Source organism: Ammospiza nelsoni, chromosome 14, assembly GCF_027579445.1.
Source record: "Ammospiza nelsoni isolate bAmmNel1 chromosome 14, bAmmNel1.pri, whole genome shotgun sequence".
In the NCBI taxonomy this organism is placed as follows: Eukaryota; Metazoa; Chordata; class Aves; order Passeriformes; family Passerellidae; genus Ammospiza; species Ammospiza nelsoni.
This window is the reverse complement of record NC_080646.1, coordinates 6,492,711-6,512,060: the sequence shown is the minus strand read 5'-3', so window position 1 is coordinate 6,512,060 and position 19,350 is coordinate 6,492,711. Positions and strand designations below refer to the sequence as shown.

The following is a 19,350-nucleotide window of genomic DNA, read 5'->3' as shown; positions in this document are numbered from 1 at the left end:
AATATATAATATATAATATATAATATATAATATATAATATATTATATATTATATATTATATATTATATATTATATATTATATATTATATATTATATATTATATGTTATATATTATATATTATATTTTATTATATATTGTATTGTATGTTATATGCCATATGTCATCTGTCATATAATATATAATATATATCATATATATTATATAATATTAATTTATATCTCATATATTATATATATCATATATATTGTATATATTATATGTTTATATTATATATTATATATATAGTATAATATATAATATATTATATTATATTATATATATTATATTTTTTAAAATATATATTAAAACTCAACTAAAAGAATAAAAAAATTTAATCGAAAAGCTAAAAGAAATTAAAATCTTGTGACTGCTCACAGCTTCAACACAAGTAGCTGTCATCAAGTAAAAACAATTTCACATGTTAAATAAACAATTCTTAATAAGAAACTACTTTCTAAAGCAACAAAACATGGAGAAGCTGAAGCTTCTCAAAAGAAAAAATCTTAATAAAAGGGGGACACTTGGAGCCCCATCCTGGCAGCCAGTCCCTGACATGCTGTTCAAGAGCAGCTCTTTGGGGCCTGTTGTGCCTGGCTCTGCAGCACACAGAGCATGGCCAGCTCTCCTGGAGCTCTGGGCTGACAAAATGACCCTCAAAAGGACAGGCAGCCAAACCAGCCCTGAGGAGCTTGGCAAGGTTTGGGCTCAGGATGTGGGCTGGAAGCTGGACAGTGACACAGGGACAGATGAAATGCTCAGATGGGGCCAAATGCAGCAGAGGGTCCACCCCAGACCCTCAATTTCCTGCTGACACCAAGAGCTGTGCTCCAACTGAGGTGTGGAGAGGGCTGAGGGAAAAGCTGCCTGGATTTTTACCAAACAAGACTTTGCAAGCAGGCTCAGGGCAAGTGGAGACCAGCCAACATGTACATGAGGCCAGTCCCAGACTCCCAGCAGGAAGGAAGATGATGATGGCCCCTGCATCTTGAATTTTGCTGAAAGCCATATTCCTGCACTAAACTCCCTTCCAGGGAGTCCAGAGCTGGCATTTCTGCTGTACAGCTCCTTGAGCTGGGTCAAAGAGTCTGGATTTTGGGAGCAGGTAGAGGGGTGCCCCTCACTTCAGTATCTGCAGGAAGGAGCACACTTGGACCAGGGACAGTGGTGCAGGTCAAAAAATACCTGCCCCCTCCCCACTTCTGAAAGCCAGAGTGTTTCCTTTGCATGGGATGCTCGAGCTTCAGCATCTTTCTCAGTTTCCTTCTCATTTTTAGGGAGTCTGATGACTCTTGGAGTCCTTGCATGTCTCTTCTAGCTAGGGCTGAAATGAGACAAACAGGAGAGCTATGAAACATGCTGCAAATATTCTTGATTCTGATCAGAAACAGCACACTGAAGGTCATTCACAGGAGACTCTGTCCTTGTGAGCATTATTTCAACATCACAATGGTCTTGGCAATGACAATCTGAAATCCAGAATTTTTGAGCTCTTCACCAGTGGTACAAGGTTCTCTTTGCAGTTCTGCCTGTGTTTTCTCTGACAAGTAGAGAAAACAAGTTATTACAGCTGTTTTGCAGACGAAGAACTAAACCTAAGGGTAACTAAATGCCTTGCCTTAGGTGATTGAGCCATTTGAGGCATTAGAGAAAACTGTACAGAGTTCTTGGTGTTTCCCAAGTCACTAAGCCATCTCTCCTCTAACCAAACCTGTCTGAGTCCTAACAAATACCTGCATAGCCATGTATTTTTCAATTTCTTTTTTACTCTTTTCATATTTTACAGAGAAATTCCAGGTAGAACATAAGCAGAAGTTGCCTGGATTCAACTCTCCTGGCATAAATCCCCCTGCTGGCAGTCTGATTTTAACTCCCATCTGTACTGTCGCGCCCCTGCCCACAGGCATGAGTCACAGTGAGCAATAAATAACAGCTCAATCCTTCTCCTGCCTCGGCAGGTGATGCTGAGGATTTTCTCTCTGCATACACACAGGCTATAGTGCTACAGCCTGATGATTTGGGGAGATGGAGCTTTTTCATCATTAATGTCCAGCCAGAATGCAGGAATTTATTTGTGTGTTTGGGAAGCACATGCAGAACCTTGTCACTGCTATGAAGTGCTGAGCCTAACTGGTTTTTTGTTTGTTTTTCTTCTTTTTACTGGATCAAAGCAGCATTAATTTCTGAGACTGATATTGTTATGCCTTTTTCTCTCCCTACCTTTGCAGCCTTCACCATCCCCTGCCTTGATCTGCCTCCTTTCCTAAATCTCATGCTCTGCTGTTGCTTTCTCTCATTCTTCGGCTCCTGCAGTATCCTCTTGCAGTTTTTTCCTCCTTCCCTTCTCTATTGCACAGAGGCATAAACATCATTTCAGAAGGCTGTGAGACAGCAAATGTCCCATGGCACAGCTGAAAGCCACATGGCTTTGGGTTGTCAGAATATTGGCCAAGCTTAAGGTTCTGTGTAAATGAGCTCCTCTTGCAAAGACCCATCCTAAAGGCTCCTGCAGGAGCAAAAAAGGAATGAGAGTTGAAAAAAACCACTGCCAGGCAATCCAACTTTCCAAAATGTTAAGGGGCCCATTACACATGCTCAAATTATCAGTTCTTCTCTTCTGCAGGTGCAGAAATACTGCTGGGTGCTCTTTTGAGTCTAAATCCTTCATAAGTATAAAAACATAAGTATAAAAGTAGAGTTGCTATGTGTAAATTTGCTGGTAAGTGAATGCCAACATATTTCAGGCCCTATGGCAATTTTTTATGACTTTTCTTCAAGATGCTGGTTTCAAAAGCAGGTTCTTCAAAGATCTGAGAATCTGAGATATTCAAGGTGCAGCTCAGACAGGCTTTGCAAATTGTGTCCTTGCAGAAGAAGCCATCACTCTGTGGGTATGTTTTGTTTGTGCTGCAGTGATACATGTGGGGCACATAGTGATAATCAAATCTGGTGAATGATCATGGCTGCTACAAGGTTCAGGTCTCCTCAGTAGTGTCTCATATTTAAACAAAAAAAAGGTTAAACTAATCACTAATCAAAATGCCATGAACATGAATGGAGCAAAAGGCAATGCTCCAGTATTTTCCCTGCCACTTAACCTTGAAAGGAGTCTCTTTGAATTTGCTTCTGCTTGCAGTTGTATTTCTCCACAGGCAAGGTGCATAATGAACAGTACATTTGCAATTTTGAAAGCCCTTGAGGCCACAACACAATTGTTTTGTAGGTCTTATGCAGAAAGGAAAGAGGCTGGATTTGGTCTGAGAACCACCCTTTTATCTGATCTCATAATAACTGAGCCCCTTTAGCCTTGATCATTGGGCAGCCCTGCAGGGAAACCCAGCGATCAAATATATTAAAGGGCAGGATGGAAGCATAAGGTTGGCTGTGTTTGTGACAGGCTGCAGGGGAATTTCTGGGAACAGGAGAGAATTCTGGCATGGCCACTGCATTTGTACACTTCACTGGGGCCGGTGAGCAGCTGTGTGAGAGAGTGATGCCTGAGCATCCTGGGCTGGGAAAGAGCTATTGGGGAAATGTCTCTGCTACAGCTCCTTTCAACACACTCCAATAGCACAGCAAACAGGAGATAACAGCCCTGCAAAGGCTGCCCTGGGGTGCAGTAAATTATTTTGTCTCCAGGACTGGGGAGGTTGGTTGGTGCCCCAGCAATGGGAAGGTGATCGTGGGCAATAACTGGTGGGTTTCTATCAGAACCTGAAAGTCACCTCCCATCTGAGATTGGGGAGGATGAGGCTCCCTGGCCACAGCAGTGTGGGAGCTCAAAGGGTCATTTTGGGGCACAACACACTGAAAATCTGCATGGATCCAAAGGAAAAGGGGAGCAGGGCAGAAAGGAGGAAAGAACAAGAGCCTGGGAGCAAACAGATACAGAGACCTCAAGGCTGCTCTGTTAGGTAGAGGCAGGAAAAAGAAGGAAAGGGGTGTTTAATAAGGATACTTGCTCAAATAAAATCCCTCCTGAAAGAAAGCAGTACTTAGAAATCACTCAGGGCTTTTCTGCTTTCATGGCTCTGTCACTGGAGCAAATCTATTCATCACAGCCATGTATTAATGAATTAGTTAATTAAGCAGCTCATTATTTAATAACTCAGGTTGCAAGTGTGATGAAACAAAAATCCCCTTTGTAGCCAGAGGCACATCTTTGCCAGTGAGCTAAGCAGTTTATAGTTAATCAGGGATGTTTGCTGTCTGACACAAGCAGAATCTGCTGAATTGCAAACAGTTTCCTTCCAAGGTTATTGCTTACAGTCCTCTCTGGGAGCTTGTCAGGGCCCCCAAGCCCAGTCAGGTTAAACCTAATAAGCTGTCCAAGGGCAAACACACGTAGAAAATCTCAAATTCATGAAAGGGCACCAGGGCACTGTTGTTTCTGAATAAACATCCAATTTCCTATTGGTTTACACTGCCAGGTGCAATGCTGATGAGAGGCTGGTTTATTAATAAGCAGTAAACCCTCAAAGATTCTAGCTCATGATGATATTTAAAAGGACAAGGAAATAGAAACAGGTGGTGTTTGTTTGGCTCTGACATGGCTCCCCCAAGGTGATTTTGGGAAAGCTCCTTTATTTGCATCTACATTGGGACACCACTAAGTATTACTTGGTGTCCAAGTTGGGGTTTGTGCCTCAGATCCACATGAAGGAAAATGTTTGTGGGGCAGAAAAGCTTGTCTATATCTTGGTCATCATTTGAAGGATAGCTGGGTTTGAAGATGGGAATAAATCCTCACCTTGCTTGTCCACAGTGTCCCTGGAATATGGGGGACAGCACACAGCAATTTCCATTTCCATTTCCATTTCCATTTCCATTTCCATTTCCATTTCCATTTCCATTTCCATTTCCATTTCCATTTCCATTTCCATTTCCATTTCCATTTCCATTTCCATTTCCATGCTCAGACTGCTTTACTCTCTCTCTGCCTCAAGTCATGATGTGATAAACAAACCTGAGAGTTTTTCCCAGCCTTTGATGGGACTTGGGAACACTGTAGGCTGCTTAGGTGCTGTGGTAATGGGAGAGGAGGAGAAAAGGAAATAGATATCTAGAAGTTCAGAGAATGTGAGTAATTTCTCAGTAAAATGGCCAAATTCCACCTCAGCCATATGCGTTTCTTAGTTTTCTTTGGGTAAATTCTCATTTCCACAAAACTCTGGCACATAAAAGCAGACACTCCTCTGCCACCAGTCCTCCTGCTGTGATTCTCCTCCATCCTCCCTGGTTTTGTTCTTTTCCCCTTCACCACCTCCCTTCTGACTAAGCTCTCTGCCGTGTCTGCTCCTTGAAGCGAGTCTGTTCATTATTTATTAGCTCCCATACTCTTACACCATCTGTCTCAACTCATTATCCATATTCAGCTTGTCAAATTGACCTTTTATGGCCTTTCTCTGGGATCCTAATGTGGAGTCTGTCCCTCCTTATATGGGTATGTGCTGCTGAACTGCTGCTTTCCAACTCCTACTGTTAAACACTCCTCTCTGTATCTATCTCATGAACACCCAACTTGCCAGTCTGTGTCCCTAACTTCAGAAAAGCTGTTTATTCTGCTTGACTGATGCTTGTTCCTTGTTTCATCTGCTGCATGTCTGCTGTGCCAGCTTGCCTTAGCACACACTGTCTTAGATATGACCTTTAAAGCATCTGCACCAGCACAGTATCAGACTTGAGGGTATAATCTCCTAACAGTCTGGGGGACTTTCTGTCCCTTAGTTCATAACACAACATAGTGGATTACAAGCTGAGTTCTGCCTACAGCCACTTTGCTGTGAGTCACTGCCACCACCACCACAAAAGGCAATGGCATTTTAGTGTGCAATGTGCTGGAAACCAGAAATCTCCCCCAGTGGGATGGGCGAGACTGAAAAAATGTAAAGGCACTGGAGCAGTGCAGCCAGACTCTTACTCAGCATAAATCAGTTCAATCAAACTACAGAACTATTTGTGTTTATATCCCCTCCATCTCTGCTTCCAAATCCAAGGGCTGCTGTAAATGATTCAGCTTCAAAGACAATAGTTTCTCCTCACAGAACATTGTGTAATGCAGGAGTGTAGGATCAGATAATGCAATAAATATTTTCTCCTGGTGGAACAAACACACACAGTGTGCACCTGCCTGGGAATGTGTAAAACCCACCACAGATCAATAGAGATTATCCAGAAACTGTAGGAGAACTTCAATGAACTCTGTAGCAGAGAATTTTGAACTAAAATGTTTTCTCTAAATAATTAATCAGGGCTGCTGGTAACTCACTAAATACTCCAGCTCTGGTTTCCCTGCATTTCTTGATATACCAGGACTGCACATGCACCAATCTTTTCCAACCTACAGTGTTGGAGCAGTGAATAAATGAATCCTGTTCCAGAGACCCTGGCAGCATCTGTGAGCAAATCAATGTTTTTTACACAAAGGACTTTTACCCTACCTGTCCTACCTGTGCTGAAGGGGAGCAATCAGTAGGTGCCATCAGTAGGTGCCATCTGTACTACTGAAAGTCATTTCTTTGAACCAGCTGATTTCAATTCAATGACTTTCAAATATTTTGCTCTCCTTCACAGAATCTGTGGCACAGATAGCTTGCTTAACAAGCTCCGTGGGGAGTTTTTGAACCTGTGTTACATATCTATCAGACAATTTCTTAATAATAAAAAAAAGTTTCAGGAGAAACTAGTTTTCTCCTTAGTTTTCACTTAATACAGTGTTCTCCTCTGAAGCTACAACAAAAGACCACTCTTTCTCCACAGTTCAAAGCAAATTCTTTTAAAAGGTAGGCTCTGCTACAGACTTTGATTTTTTAATCTCTTGCTGCCCAGACCCAGTTAGCCTCCTGTGTTTGCAGCCACAGTTAATTGTTGTAGCCATTAACACATAATTTTACACCTGAAAAACATATATTGGCTGTGTAATTTTGTTGTGTTTGATGGCAAAGCAGCTCCTTTTTGCTTCTGGCTACCATGTCACTGAGTGAGAAAACTAAACTCATATACCCTCCTTGATTATGTCTAAAGCCATATACCTTCCTTGATTATCTTGTCCCTCTGGAACAAGAGCAGAAAAGAGACCTCAGAAATTATATTGGATCTGATATTGCTCCAGTTGCAATGGGTCTGTGATATAGTTCTCCTTCAAGAATGCTTGATGACCATGATTTCTTTTGGATATTAATTGCAGATAAATTTTACTTCCAGTCTTGTGAGACTGGAGAGGAATCAGAAGGGATGTTTTTTCCTAGTGATACATACAGTGTTCCTTTACCTGTCTAGAGTCGTGTATAAACTTTCATCCCAAGGGCTGTACTGTATTTGAAAAACAAGAGACCAGGTCATCAGCTGATTAAATCACACAGATGATTTATTTTGATACAATCATCCCCTTAAACAATGTTTCACCACCATTGGTGTGGGTTGGGTTGGTTTGGGTTGGTTTGTTTTGACTGAGTGATGTCTTCCACAGCCAAAATCTTCCAAAACTGTTTCAGTCCTGTGCTCTGAGGCTTTTCTCCTGTTATTTTGGCAATGAAGGAGAGATGCAGAAAGTCAAGCAAGAATTAATAAGGCTTAGGGCTGATCTCTAACAGGGATGGCACCAGATGCATTTATAATCCTTGGATATGAAAGCAAGAGCTACTGTTATTACAACACTTTTTTTTTTTTCCACTGTTTGTGGATCAATAATATGTCAGGGCTTCCATCTTTCCCTGGCCATTTCCTCCTTTATTCTGAGCACAGTTTACACCATTAATCCCTGTTCTTGCTTCTTGACTTCCAATTTCACTTGGTTTCTACCTTTCTGTATTTAAAACCCCCTCATTTCCTGTTTCTACCTTCCCTCACATATAAATTCTCTTCAGATCCATCCTGCTGCTTTTCCCTCTGCAGGATCCTTGCCAAGATCCCAGCTTTGCCATCTGTCCAGGAGAATGATGATATTGCTCAACTCTCTTCTGGATGTTGAATTGTGTGGCTGCAGCACCAATTTTAATGTAGACTCCCCCCCACAAAAAAAAAAAAAAAAAACAAAAAACAAAAAAACCAAAAAAACCCAAAAAACCCAATAAAAATAAAAAAACCAAAACCAAAACAAAAAACAAACAAACAAAAATCCAACCAAAAAAAACCCCCAAACCAAACCCCACCAAAAAAGAAAAAAACCCACAAAAAACACCAAAAAAAAAAAAACAAAACCACCCTAACCATAATCAGAACCCTGTGGGAGAAAACCTCACAGAGGTCAGATGCATATAAATAGCAGGATTACTTTTCCTATATCATATTTCTCTATATTGTCTTCTTAAAGGTGCACCTGAAATAATTTTACATCCATGAGAGCATAATCAGAGTTCCTGTTACAATTTTTGTTGGTAAAAGCACGCCATTTTTCCAAACCCGGGTTTTTTAGGGGAAAACAAGAGTTTCAATGAATGTTTCTAATAAAATATGGATCAAGCAGTTGACAGGATGGCATTTTTAAATGAAATATTTTTTTCAGTTTGAAACAAATCTCCATGCACCTCTTTTTGTTTTTTAATGCCAATGAAAAGGGCAACTTTCTACAGTGTAAGATGAAGAATTTATAATGCACCTGATGTGAAAGCATTTTTGTTGTGAATTATAGGGTTGCAGTCTAATATTTTAGACTTAAAAATTTATTAGTATTATTATTTATGCTACCTAGAAAGAGGGGAATTTTCAAAGTTACTTTGAGGTAAAATAGCATTTTTATTAGTTTTAAAAAAAATAAAATGCTGAACTGCAAGTCTTCATGGAAAACCTGACAAAGACCTGAGAGCACCTTTCTGGACTGTGAAGTTGGGAGCACAGAGACCTCTTTTCAACAAATTCTGGTGTATTTAAGGTTTAAAGTTTTGGGGATGCAAGTTGCCCATATATGAATATATTAATATATATTCATATATTATATTATTAATTTATATTATATCATACTATATTATATAATATATAATATATAATATAATTATAATATTAATGTAATATATAATAATATATTATAATATATAATATATAATAATATATTATTAATATATAATATAATAATATATATTGATATATTAATTCATATATTAATTATTAATTATATTTAATATATTCATATATGGGCAACTTGTGTCCCCAAAAAATGAGTTTCAATGAATGTCTCTGGAGGGACTGAGGTCTGGAGGGACACAGAGATGCCAAGAAGAAAAGGATGCTCAACCTGCAGCACCTAATCCAGCAGCTCAGTGATCACTCATTGCCATAGTGCTCAGCCTGTCTGATAATTTTGCTGTCACTGCTGAAATCCAGGGTGCTGCTCCCCTGGGAGCTGTGATTTCTTAGGCACCTCAAAAATCTGTCCCTTCACGTGTACAAGCAGATCCATCAATTGCAACCTAAGAATCTGAGATTGGAACTTCACAGAAGCCTACCTACATAATCATCCTTCTCCTTTCAGTAAGGAAAATTTCTTCTCAGGAGTTTTTTTTACAGTCAGCTCTGTGACTGCAGAATGTCCTTATGGTCACTGTAGGATCTGGGCACCTTCCCATTGCTGTCAGCAGAAAGCAGCTCTGGGGGTGAGGATGTTCTGCAGGAGGAGTCGTCCTTCAGGCAGAATATTAAACTGCTCTGCCATCTGTTTTACAGGGATTATTCTGGTGAATGCTAAAAATCCCTTGAAAGCATTTTTATGGTGTCCCTGTCGTGCTCCTTCTCCTTAGTGCTCAAATAACCTCTCCCTCCTGCTGTTGGTTTTGAGTGTTCTCCCTTTCTGAGCCTGCAGGAAGGCCCTGGGAGGCAGCTCCCAGCCTTGGCTCTCTGTGTCCCTGCTGGATCCTCACCATGGATGTGCATTCATATTGCATTTATGTGTGTGCACCCACGGCTTGTGCTCCCACAAAGCAGCATCCTCACTCTCTTTGCTTTTCCAGAAACTCCATCATGCCCCAAGGTGCAATATTTCATGGAAAACCCTTCTCATGTCTACCCTGTTCACTAATTTGACATGAATTTTGTCCTCTGAGAGAGCTCAGCTCTCTGACAAGCCCTGGGCTCTCTTCATTTAGTACCAGGCACAGGAAAATCATCCTTCTCTTCATCCTCTCCAAGCTCTGCTGCCCTCCACCCCAGTTTATCCCATCAGCATGCCACACTTACCCATATGCCCCCTCAGAGAGGCAAATTCTGGTGTTCATCTCCTTTTTTTAAACATCCCTTTTCCCAGACTAGATACCATTTCTATTATGAGGATATCCAAGGCTTCAGGTTCCTATTTTAAGTTGCAGAGCTCAAATGACTGAATTCCTGGCTAAGTATGCAACATCTGAGCTAACTAAAGAGCTAAAGACTACAAGAAATCTGCATGGTGCATAGTGTATTTTAAAGTAATGAGGAAAGGATCTGAATTCTGATATATCCCAGGTTTTCTGTGTCCAACACTCAGTTTAATGGGCTGTTTTGGGCAGACCCAGAATGAAGCTTTTCTTGCCTCTGCCTTCCTGTCCCTGCGGACCCTGCCTTATGGAGCCGGATATTTGTTGTGTCTTTAAACCTCATTTGTGTGTCTCAAAAGGATTTGGCAGTTTAGAAGGGCCAAGGGTTGTAATTAGAATAATTTAGATTGGAAAAGAACTGCAGGATCATTAAGTCCAGCCACTGACCCAGCAGTGCCAAGCCCAGCACTAAACCATGTCCCCAAGTGCCACATCTACATTTCTGCTAAATACCTCCAGGGGTGGTGACTCCACCACTGCCCTGGGCAGAGTGTTCCAATGCTTGACAGCCCTTTTGGTGATGCAATTTTCCTAATTTCCTGTCTGAAACTCCCCTGGCACAACTTGAGGCCGTTTCCTGTTATGCTGTTATCTGGGAGAAGAGGCTGACACCCACCCTGCTACAATGGGCTTGGGGAGATGTGTATATTTGTCTCAAGGCTCATGGATCACTGTGAAGCGTAATTATAGCAACCCAAGCCTGCCATCTTTATGACACATCATGATTTCACGTCTAAATGCTAAATGGGGCTGTTAATGAGTGAGTGCAGCTCAGCTTGAGTGAAAGGGTGTTAAAGAATCAGGTCTGGAGTGAATCAGCCTGTGCATATGTGGCAAAAAAAGAAAACAAGTGGTGTGAAATATAGAAAGTGTAGCATTCTGAAGTTATAGCCTGCTTCTCTGCGCTGCCCCTTCTCCTGGGGTGATCCCAGAAAATATCCATCTACAAACTGAATGGGAAACCAGTCACTATTTTCTGCCATGACCTTTTCTCTGAATTATTTGTTTTCCCCATACAGGTGACTCTCACCGGTCTGTGAGACTCATCAGCTCATGTCGTTATTTCTTAGGCTGCCCAAGATATGATTCCACCTGGTAAATGCCAGACTTTGTGTGTCAGTGAAAGAGCATGGATGCTTCAATAGGTCTTTTCTGAGTTTGTGATCTTTGGTCCTGTTGTTGTGGGAGGCAAGGAGCTCAGCTTTAAGCCTCAGCAGCTTTTAAATGAGAACAAAAAGATTTCCAGCACTTAAGAACATACTTTTACCTTCTGAAAAGAGAGATAAGGTCTGTGGAGGCTGAGAGTCTGATCAGTTCTGCTATTGATCATTAGTCTTATTGTTACTTTGTTTCCTAAAACGAGTTTTCAATTCAGTTCTGTGGCAACCAGAAAGGGACAAACACAGTGAGGTCACTGTGCATCCTGCTCCAACATTTGAGGTTGCTTTGAAGCATGACCTGTCAGCAGATGATTCTCAAAGACTTCCAAAGCAAGGCCTAATGTTCTTTTGCACATATTGTTCTTTTGTTTTTTCTCTTTAAATAAAAGGCTCCTTCCCCTACTTTTCAAAAGAAAATATGTCTCTGGGGAACTACATTTTACCGCCTTGGAGAACACAATGTTCAGTCGTGACACAGAACTTTGTGTAATCAAGAAAGTTACTTTAGGACTGGGAGAGAGTTCTGAGACTCAAAAGTAATTTTGGACTTTTTAACCAATAAAGGTAACACTCCAGCACTGAAACAAAAGCTGTGGAACTCACTTAAGTGCTTCTGATGGCTGTCAGAGGTATTAACTCCCCTGCACATTAACAAATCTGGTGCCTATGCAAATACTTCTCTTTACCCCTCCCTGCACTGTGGACTCCTGATCATTATAGCCTTATCAGAATGCATTTGGAATTTTTAATTTTTTTTTTCTATTGCTTTATTGATCACTCTTTTTGAGCCCTGGAAGAATGCCATGTTGCCTTTTTCACTTGATGCAAATTGTACAGTGTGATTCAGCATAAAGAAAGGGAAGAGGAAACACGTTGAATGTAGTGACAAACAGCAGAGAAAAGGAAGAGGTTCTGGCAGGTTCTGCAGAGGCTGTGTTGTAATTATGGTCCACAGATAAACAGGTAGATAAACAGAAGGGCAGAGGAAGCTTTTATGAAGTTCCTTGGAGCAGTTCCATGAGCAGCACAGGCAAGGCATGGCCATTAATCCATGCAGAGAAGTCAGGCCACTGCTCCTTCCTTACCCTGAGCGTTTGGGCTGCCAGAAAATCACAGCATTTGCAGCAGGAGTGATGCCCCTCTGAGCATTTTATTATAGAGAGTGCTACTGAATGTCTCCTCTGCAGTCACTTCAGCTGCATATAGCACTGTTATTTACAGTGCATGCGTTTGCGTGCGCTTCTATAGGTCAACTGACTGTGTAGGTAACAACACCCACACATCCTCAGGCTTGTGCCTGCCCGTGTCAATCCAAACCTCATTTGCACTTTATTTAGGCAAGTAGCTCAAAGCTTGAAGCAAAGTCCACGTTCTGTGCATGCCCACGCTGTGCTGGCTGCTCTGGCGTGACTCCACTCCCTTCCCCATGTGCTCCTCCTTCCAAGCTCTGTGTCTACAGCTGTGTGAGGCAGGGGAACACTGCAGAGCCAGCTGGCTGGAAACTGCCTGCAAAATAACGGAAATCAGGTGTCCAGAAAAGACTGTGTGTTTAGATGTGTCTTGACTTTTCTTGGTTTTCCCTGCAGACAGCAGTGATTCTGTATTAGCTTTGTTTTTTTGCTCTCTGTGAAAATCATCCCCTGTTGATGTTTAGATATGGGGAGAACAGAGCTTGCTGTGACTTTTGGTGACTTGGCAGACTCTTTGTGCCAGTTGTGCATCTGGGATACAGATGGAGAGACACTAGGGAAAAGAAGAAGCCAATAAATGAAATTAATGCGGGGATCTGGATGAAAAAATAAAACCAAGATCATATTTTGTCTCATTATGATGCTAGCCAGTTGTAGGGACCAGGGATGAGTGTACTCTGAGGAGATGGATGGAAACATATTTAGCAACCTTAGAGATCTGTTCCAGCAACCCAGCCCAGTGCTGTTCTGCTTTCCATGGAAAGCAGGACCACATATGGGAGGCAGGACTTCCAGGAATGACGGAAATTGGGACCACATGGTACTTTACATTCTACTTTGGGTTCCCACTGAACTTGGTACATTTTAATGCTCTGGTTTTTTCTGAGGCTTTGGGTTTTTGATGATGCAAAAGCATTCCTCCGTCGTCATATTTTTTCAAAGGAAAAGCACATATTCCAAATGTTGGGCATTAAACTCAGTGCATGTGTGCTTGCAAGCTTACTGCTGTCTCATTGCTATTGTTTCCTCTTTCTCAGGATATGACCTTCAGCACCACAATGAATCAGGAAAAACCTGCCAAGTCCTCCTAGCTCCCCGGCTGTGCAATTTGCTCTTCCCTCGCTGTTCCCCAGACAGCAGCTTTTCTCACCCAAGGCACAGGAGCCAGCGAGTCACAAATGACAGCTGAAAAGTGAAGCATTACCAAAAGCTGCGTGAGGCTCTGTCAAAGAGAACTTTTATATATAATTCTCCTTCTGAGCCTGGGAAGCTGTGCATCCCATCAGTTCCAAAGAGCGGAGAGAGGATATGTTCAAGTAACCGACACCAGGAATTGCACAAACCCACACCCATCTCAGAATATCTCCACAGTGACCTGCAGCATTTAGAACTCTCCGTTCAGAATGGATGATGGATATAGAAACACAAACCAGGTCTCAGATGACTACAGGTACCAGGATGGCAGCTATGACACACCCAATGATGGCTACTACCGGGGCGGGGATGAGCCCGCGCAGGACGAGGACGCCCAGAGTGATGTCACAGAAGGCCACGACGAGGATGATGAGGTCTATGAGGGGGAGTACCAAGGGATCCCACACCCAGATGACATCAAAGAGAAGCAGAAGAAGCGAGCCCCTGCCATGGATGATGAGTACAGAGACCGTGCTGACCTCATGGCCGAGAGGATGGAGGACGAGGAGCAGCTCGCCCACCAGTATGAGAACATCATTGAGGAGTGTGGCCACGGACGCTTCCAGTGGACTCTCTTCTTCGTTTTAGGGTTGGCACTGATGGCAGATGGGGTGGAGGTGTTTGTGGTTGGATTTGTTCTTCCCAGTGCTGAGAAGGATATGTGCTTGTCCAGTTCCAACAAAGGGATGCTGGGTAAGTGCCACTGGCAAACAGCTCTTCTAATGCAGCTAGTCCAGAAGTAGCTGGACACCTTTTTCAGCGACCAGCTGATATCAGGATCTTCTGATGACTTTCTTCTTGTGTTGTATGTCATGCATAGTCAAGCCTGGGTGGATCTGACTCAGGAGGGGCTCACAAGCTGATGAGCAGCAGAATTGTACCAGAATGTGCTATGGCCCCAGTGCCAGTCTGCTCAGTGTGGGCTGGATCTGGGCAAGGCAGCTCACAGTCTGCAGGTCCACAGGGCAAAACTTCAAGGGGTGTTCAAGGATAGATAAGTGAAAAGTTAAAGGTAGATCTAGTGATTCAAAATTCAAAGCTGTTAGGAACTACAGGTTTCCCTTTTCTTCAGCCCAAAGTCCCAACAGGCAAATCAACTGTGCACTCAGTTCCTTTTGCCTGCTAACTTCTCAGTTTGCTCATATGTCCTGGATCAGAGGTAGTCAATGGAGGTTTCTTTTTAGGTCTGTGGGATGCAATTAAAGTGCAGCATGAAGATTAAAGCTGAGGCTACTGGCAACATCCCTTTTGCATCACTACCAACATCTCCCTGAGGTCAAAATACAAAGCTTAGTGGTTTATTGGGACCGAGACTGGGTGGAAAGGTTTGGACGAACTATTTTTCCCCTTGAACAATAGGCAGGCCAAATTCCATCAGCCAAAACAGCAAAGCCTCCCAGATCTCCAAGAATCAGTACAGGATCCAGCAGGGTCTGTAGTGAGAGCCAGCCACACAATAGGAGAGAGCATCTGGAAGGGAAATAAAATAACTCTTGGAATAACTGCTTGGGAGGGAGAGAGTGTGTCTTGATGGACATGTACTGGGATTGCAGGGAATCATCAGGGACTCTAGGTCATACATGCTGGCCCAGAAGCCCTGCCTGATTCCAGGAAAATGCACATTTGGGATTAGACCCCAGCCATTGAGTCCATTCTGTTGACATTATTTTCGTGTGACAAAGGCAATAGATAATTATCCCTATGTAAACTTCTCCTCTTTGTGTACTGAGGTCATATTCACTTTTCTGTTTCTCCCTTTTTTTCTTTGAACTTGAGGATCAGGATATTTCTTTCTATAGTTAGCCAGGTCTGTACCGACTTTTGTGCCTTAAAGAATTTACCAACTTTTTTTTGCTTCACAAACCCATTAAAATTTCTAGCTTGAAATATCTCCGGTCAGATATCTAAAAGCAAATCTCTCACAATTAGATCCTGATTTCAAAGGGACTTTGGAATGCGCCAGCTCCCTGTGGGACACAAGGCTTGGTGTCTTTTTAGTGATGAGACCTTTTTTGAAAAGCAGGTCATTTATTTTGGTGGCTCTATGAAAGCTGAGATTTTTCTGAAACTCTGACCCCATAAATATCTACCTCTGTATAGCTCAAACTCTGGCAGGCTCCTGAATGAGAAAACTTCAAATGTCACAAGGAAATCTATCTTTGAAGTATTTCTGGCCCAACCACAGGTAAAAATGAACACGAAATCTCCCCAGAGAGCACGTTCTGCTTTTTCCAGCTCAGTATTTGCCAGGCTAAAAGTTCAGGGTGTTCTGATAAGCTCTGAATAAGCAAGGAGACATTTGGGTCCGTATCCAATCCCAGCTCCAGCCTCCTGCGCACTGCCAGAGCTAATCTGGGACTGCTAATGAGGGGAAGAGAACTCTTCTTGCTGCCTTTCCTGCCCACTTTCAAACACAGCCTCTGAGAACCTGATTCTGCAGAACAATTTCTCCTGTCCTCAGCTTGTTTGTTTGGGGGATCTGCTGTCAGTCTGCTTGTATTCAAACTATTTAATTACTTCGTTATGGGAGGGGAAAACAAAAAATTTTTCTTAAACAATAAAAGCTGGTTCATCTTAGTTTTGGGCAGGGAGGAGAGTGGGTGGTCATGGCAGCATGCAGTTGTTATTGACTGGTGGTGTATACGGGGCAGGTCTCTGATTCAGTCCATTCAGTCCAGTTAATTTGTTAAACTCCCTTTCTTGTCTACTAGACATTCTCTGCTGTGGCTCTGAGGTTTGTGAGATGGCTTTGTGAAAATGAATTAGGCATGGCTTGGGAAGCCTCACATTGCCCAGCAGTGCTCTGATGTGAGTCATGAGTACCCAGGGCATCAAGAAAAGAGAATGTGATGAGCCTGGGGTGGGTAGGGGGCTGCTGAAGGGTATAGGAAGGGGTCAGTGCAGATCTCTGGGTTTGGAGAGGGGAATGTACTGCCCCTGCAAGAAGGTTTCATCTCTTTTCTCAGCAGCTGGGGCATAAGGACAGCAGATAGCTTCTCAAGAAGAAGGCTGAGGAAGTGCTATTGATGGAGCCAAGAAGAAAATCATCAAAATCTTTCTTAGGATAGCTGCAGCTCACATCCACTGGCAGCTAGAAAAAAATGTATTTCCCACAAAGCTCAGAGTGTCCAAGACAAGCTCATCTCCCCCTGTGAATCCATTCCCTTGGTGCTCTATGGTAGTGCACACTGATCAGGGTTCAATTACACTTGGAGATCGATTTGGTGGCAATCAAAGGGCCTTCACCTCAATTTCTGATGTTCATCCTGTCCATGAGAGTGTCTGCCCAGGATGAGCAGAGGGGTGATTAGGGCAGGCACAGCTTTCCCTCAAGTTATCCCATGGTTTTAGGGAAGCAGGGATATTATCCACACATAAGCTACTGGCCCTTGCCTTATCCCCATGTGCCAATAAACATCCACAGATAAGCTCGTGTTTATTCCCAAGGAAGTGATTATCTCCCCAGTTTTTGCTAAGGAAACACAACCAGGTTTTCCCAGGAGCAGTTAAGGTCACTTCCAGGCAGCTGCTAACTTTTAAACACACAAGGGCTCAGCCATAACAAGAGAGGCCAGGAGGGAAAAAACAAGGAAATAAGTCAGGTGAATAATCAAACTCCAGCAGAAATAGGAAGGGACAAATAAAAGTGATAAAGCAGATGCCTCCTAAAGACCAATTTAGTGAAGTTCAGCTTCTGTTAAAAGGATATTTTGCATTAAACACTCTGCATATTGCATATTTTTTCTCCCTTGGAAAGCAGTCATGGGAAAATATCAAGCAAACTATGGCCAAATTATGCAAAAATTGCAAATAAACAGATGCCCACGGTGTTTCATGAAATGTGTGAAATGGATATGACACATCTTAGAAAACGTTTACATTTCATTCTGAAAATAAACATCTCACCATCAGATGCAAATTAACAGCTATTTTAGCCCTAAATATCCTGAGTGGGACAAAATACGTATTTGGGGTTTTTCATTTATGAGAAATGTTATTTTAAAGATGATTTCAGGGGTATTACAAAAATAAAACCCAACAAAAAAAAAAAAGAAACAACAGTATGGATATTTTAACAGTTTGATTTAATCAACTTATAATATAAGTTGTTAAGAATAAGTTTGGTAGCATGTAACAACTTTATTTTTACATATTTATTTGAGAGATTAGCTTTGCTGAGCTTTTATCAGCAGTAGTCAAAATAATAATTCAATTATTAAATTTACTGAGACAGAATATTCCTTCTCAGTATGATACAGACTATGGAAACATTTTCTTTTTAATATGCTAAGGATAATCAAAAGAGTAATAATTTGAAGAGTTTATATTTGCTGAAAAGCATGCAGTATCATTATTTGGAGAAATATTCTATAAATATATATCTTTACATGCTATAAATCACTTCTTAGAGGACTAAATATTATGTTTGCAAGGGTACTAAGTACACAAGTATAAAAGATAATGACATAGTAATATTTTAAACTTCTGCACATCCTGCACATAAAAAACTCAGGGCACAGTTAAAGCATCAGCCCTGCAGATCCCAGAGCTGCAGTTGTGTTATCATCATTTCACAGTTCACTAAACTGAGACAAGGAAATTTTTAAGGGCTTTGCCCATAACTGTAAAACAGCTACACCAGGGCTGAGAATAAAATTGCTTTTTCAGGCTCCCTTCTCCCTTTTATGATTTATGATTTATGATAATTTTTTTAAGGAGAATGTAATATTACAGACTCTTAACCTCCCAATGCTGGATTTAAAAAAACTAGTAAAAAAGATCCTATAAGTAATTATGCTTTTATATAGCAACTCAAGCTTGGCTGTGTGAGTCAGGTTAAATAGAATGTGTACAACATGCCTGCTTTTAGTTGTGTGAAAAGGATGTTTTATTATCAGCTGAGATAAAATCTGGTTGCAGCTTCTCATTGCCCTGAATTCACCTGATATGACAGTAAATCCTAATCCCCTCTGCAGAGCTCAATGGCTTTTCTCCACTTCATTTTATTTTTATTTCCTCTGTCTGAGCACAGACAAGCCCAGCCATGGCTCCCTTGCTCTGCCATGGTTATTTGCTGCCTTTTTTGCTCCTCCATGGCCATGGACCCCAACACACCCTGATGAGACCTGCCCATGTCAGGCACGGATTCCTGGCTGCAAATTTGCTTTTGGTTGAAAATGTGCAACCCAAGCAGCATCATCACCATGAGCAATAGGGAAAAAAATAAAGGTGTTTTTGTTTTTGTGCTGTGAGAACACCCCACATTTTGTGTAGGTCTGATTTGGGGATGGATGGCTGCGTCCCCATCTGTAAACACTCTGGGAATTTCATCTGATGCGTTCCAGCTTGAGGAGGTTTTGTTGGACAGAAAAGGATTTGTTTGGCTTCCTCTGTTGAAATCTTTGCTTTAGCAGAAGGGTTGGGTGGGGAGAGCCAGATGGTGCCACGAACACTGTGGTGCTGGACAAGTCCCATGGGGAGATGTG

At 41.9% G+C, this 19,350-nt stretch overlaps 1 protein-coding gene across 2 annotated transcripts in view; it reads left to right on the top strand.

Moving 5' to 3' along the window:
* The window catches only part of SV2B (synaptic vesicle glycoprotein 2B), a 64,694-nt gene that overhangs the window by 19,894 nt on the left and 25,450 nt on the right, over positions 1-19,350 (top strand). For both annotated transcript variants that reach the window (XM_059482263.1, XM_059482264.1), the window contains exon 2: positions 13,708-14,557. In XM_059482263.1, coding sequence (XP_059338246.1) covers positions 14,074-14,557 — 484 coding nt within the window. In that variant the 5' untranslated portion in view covers positions 13,708-14,073. The remainder of the gene's footprint in view (positions 1-13,707; positions 14,558-19,350) is intronic.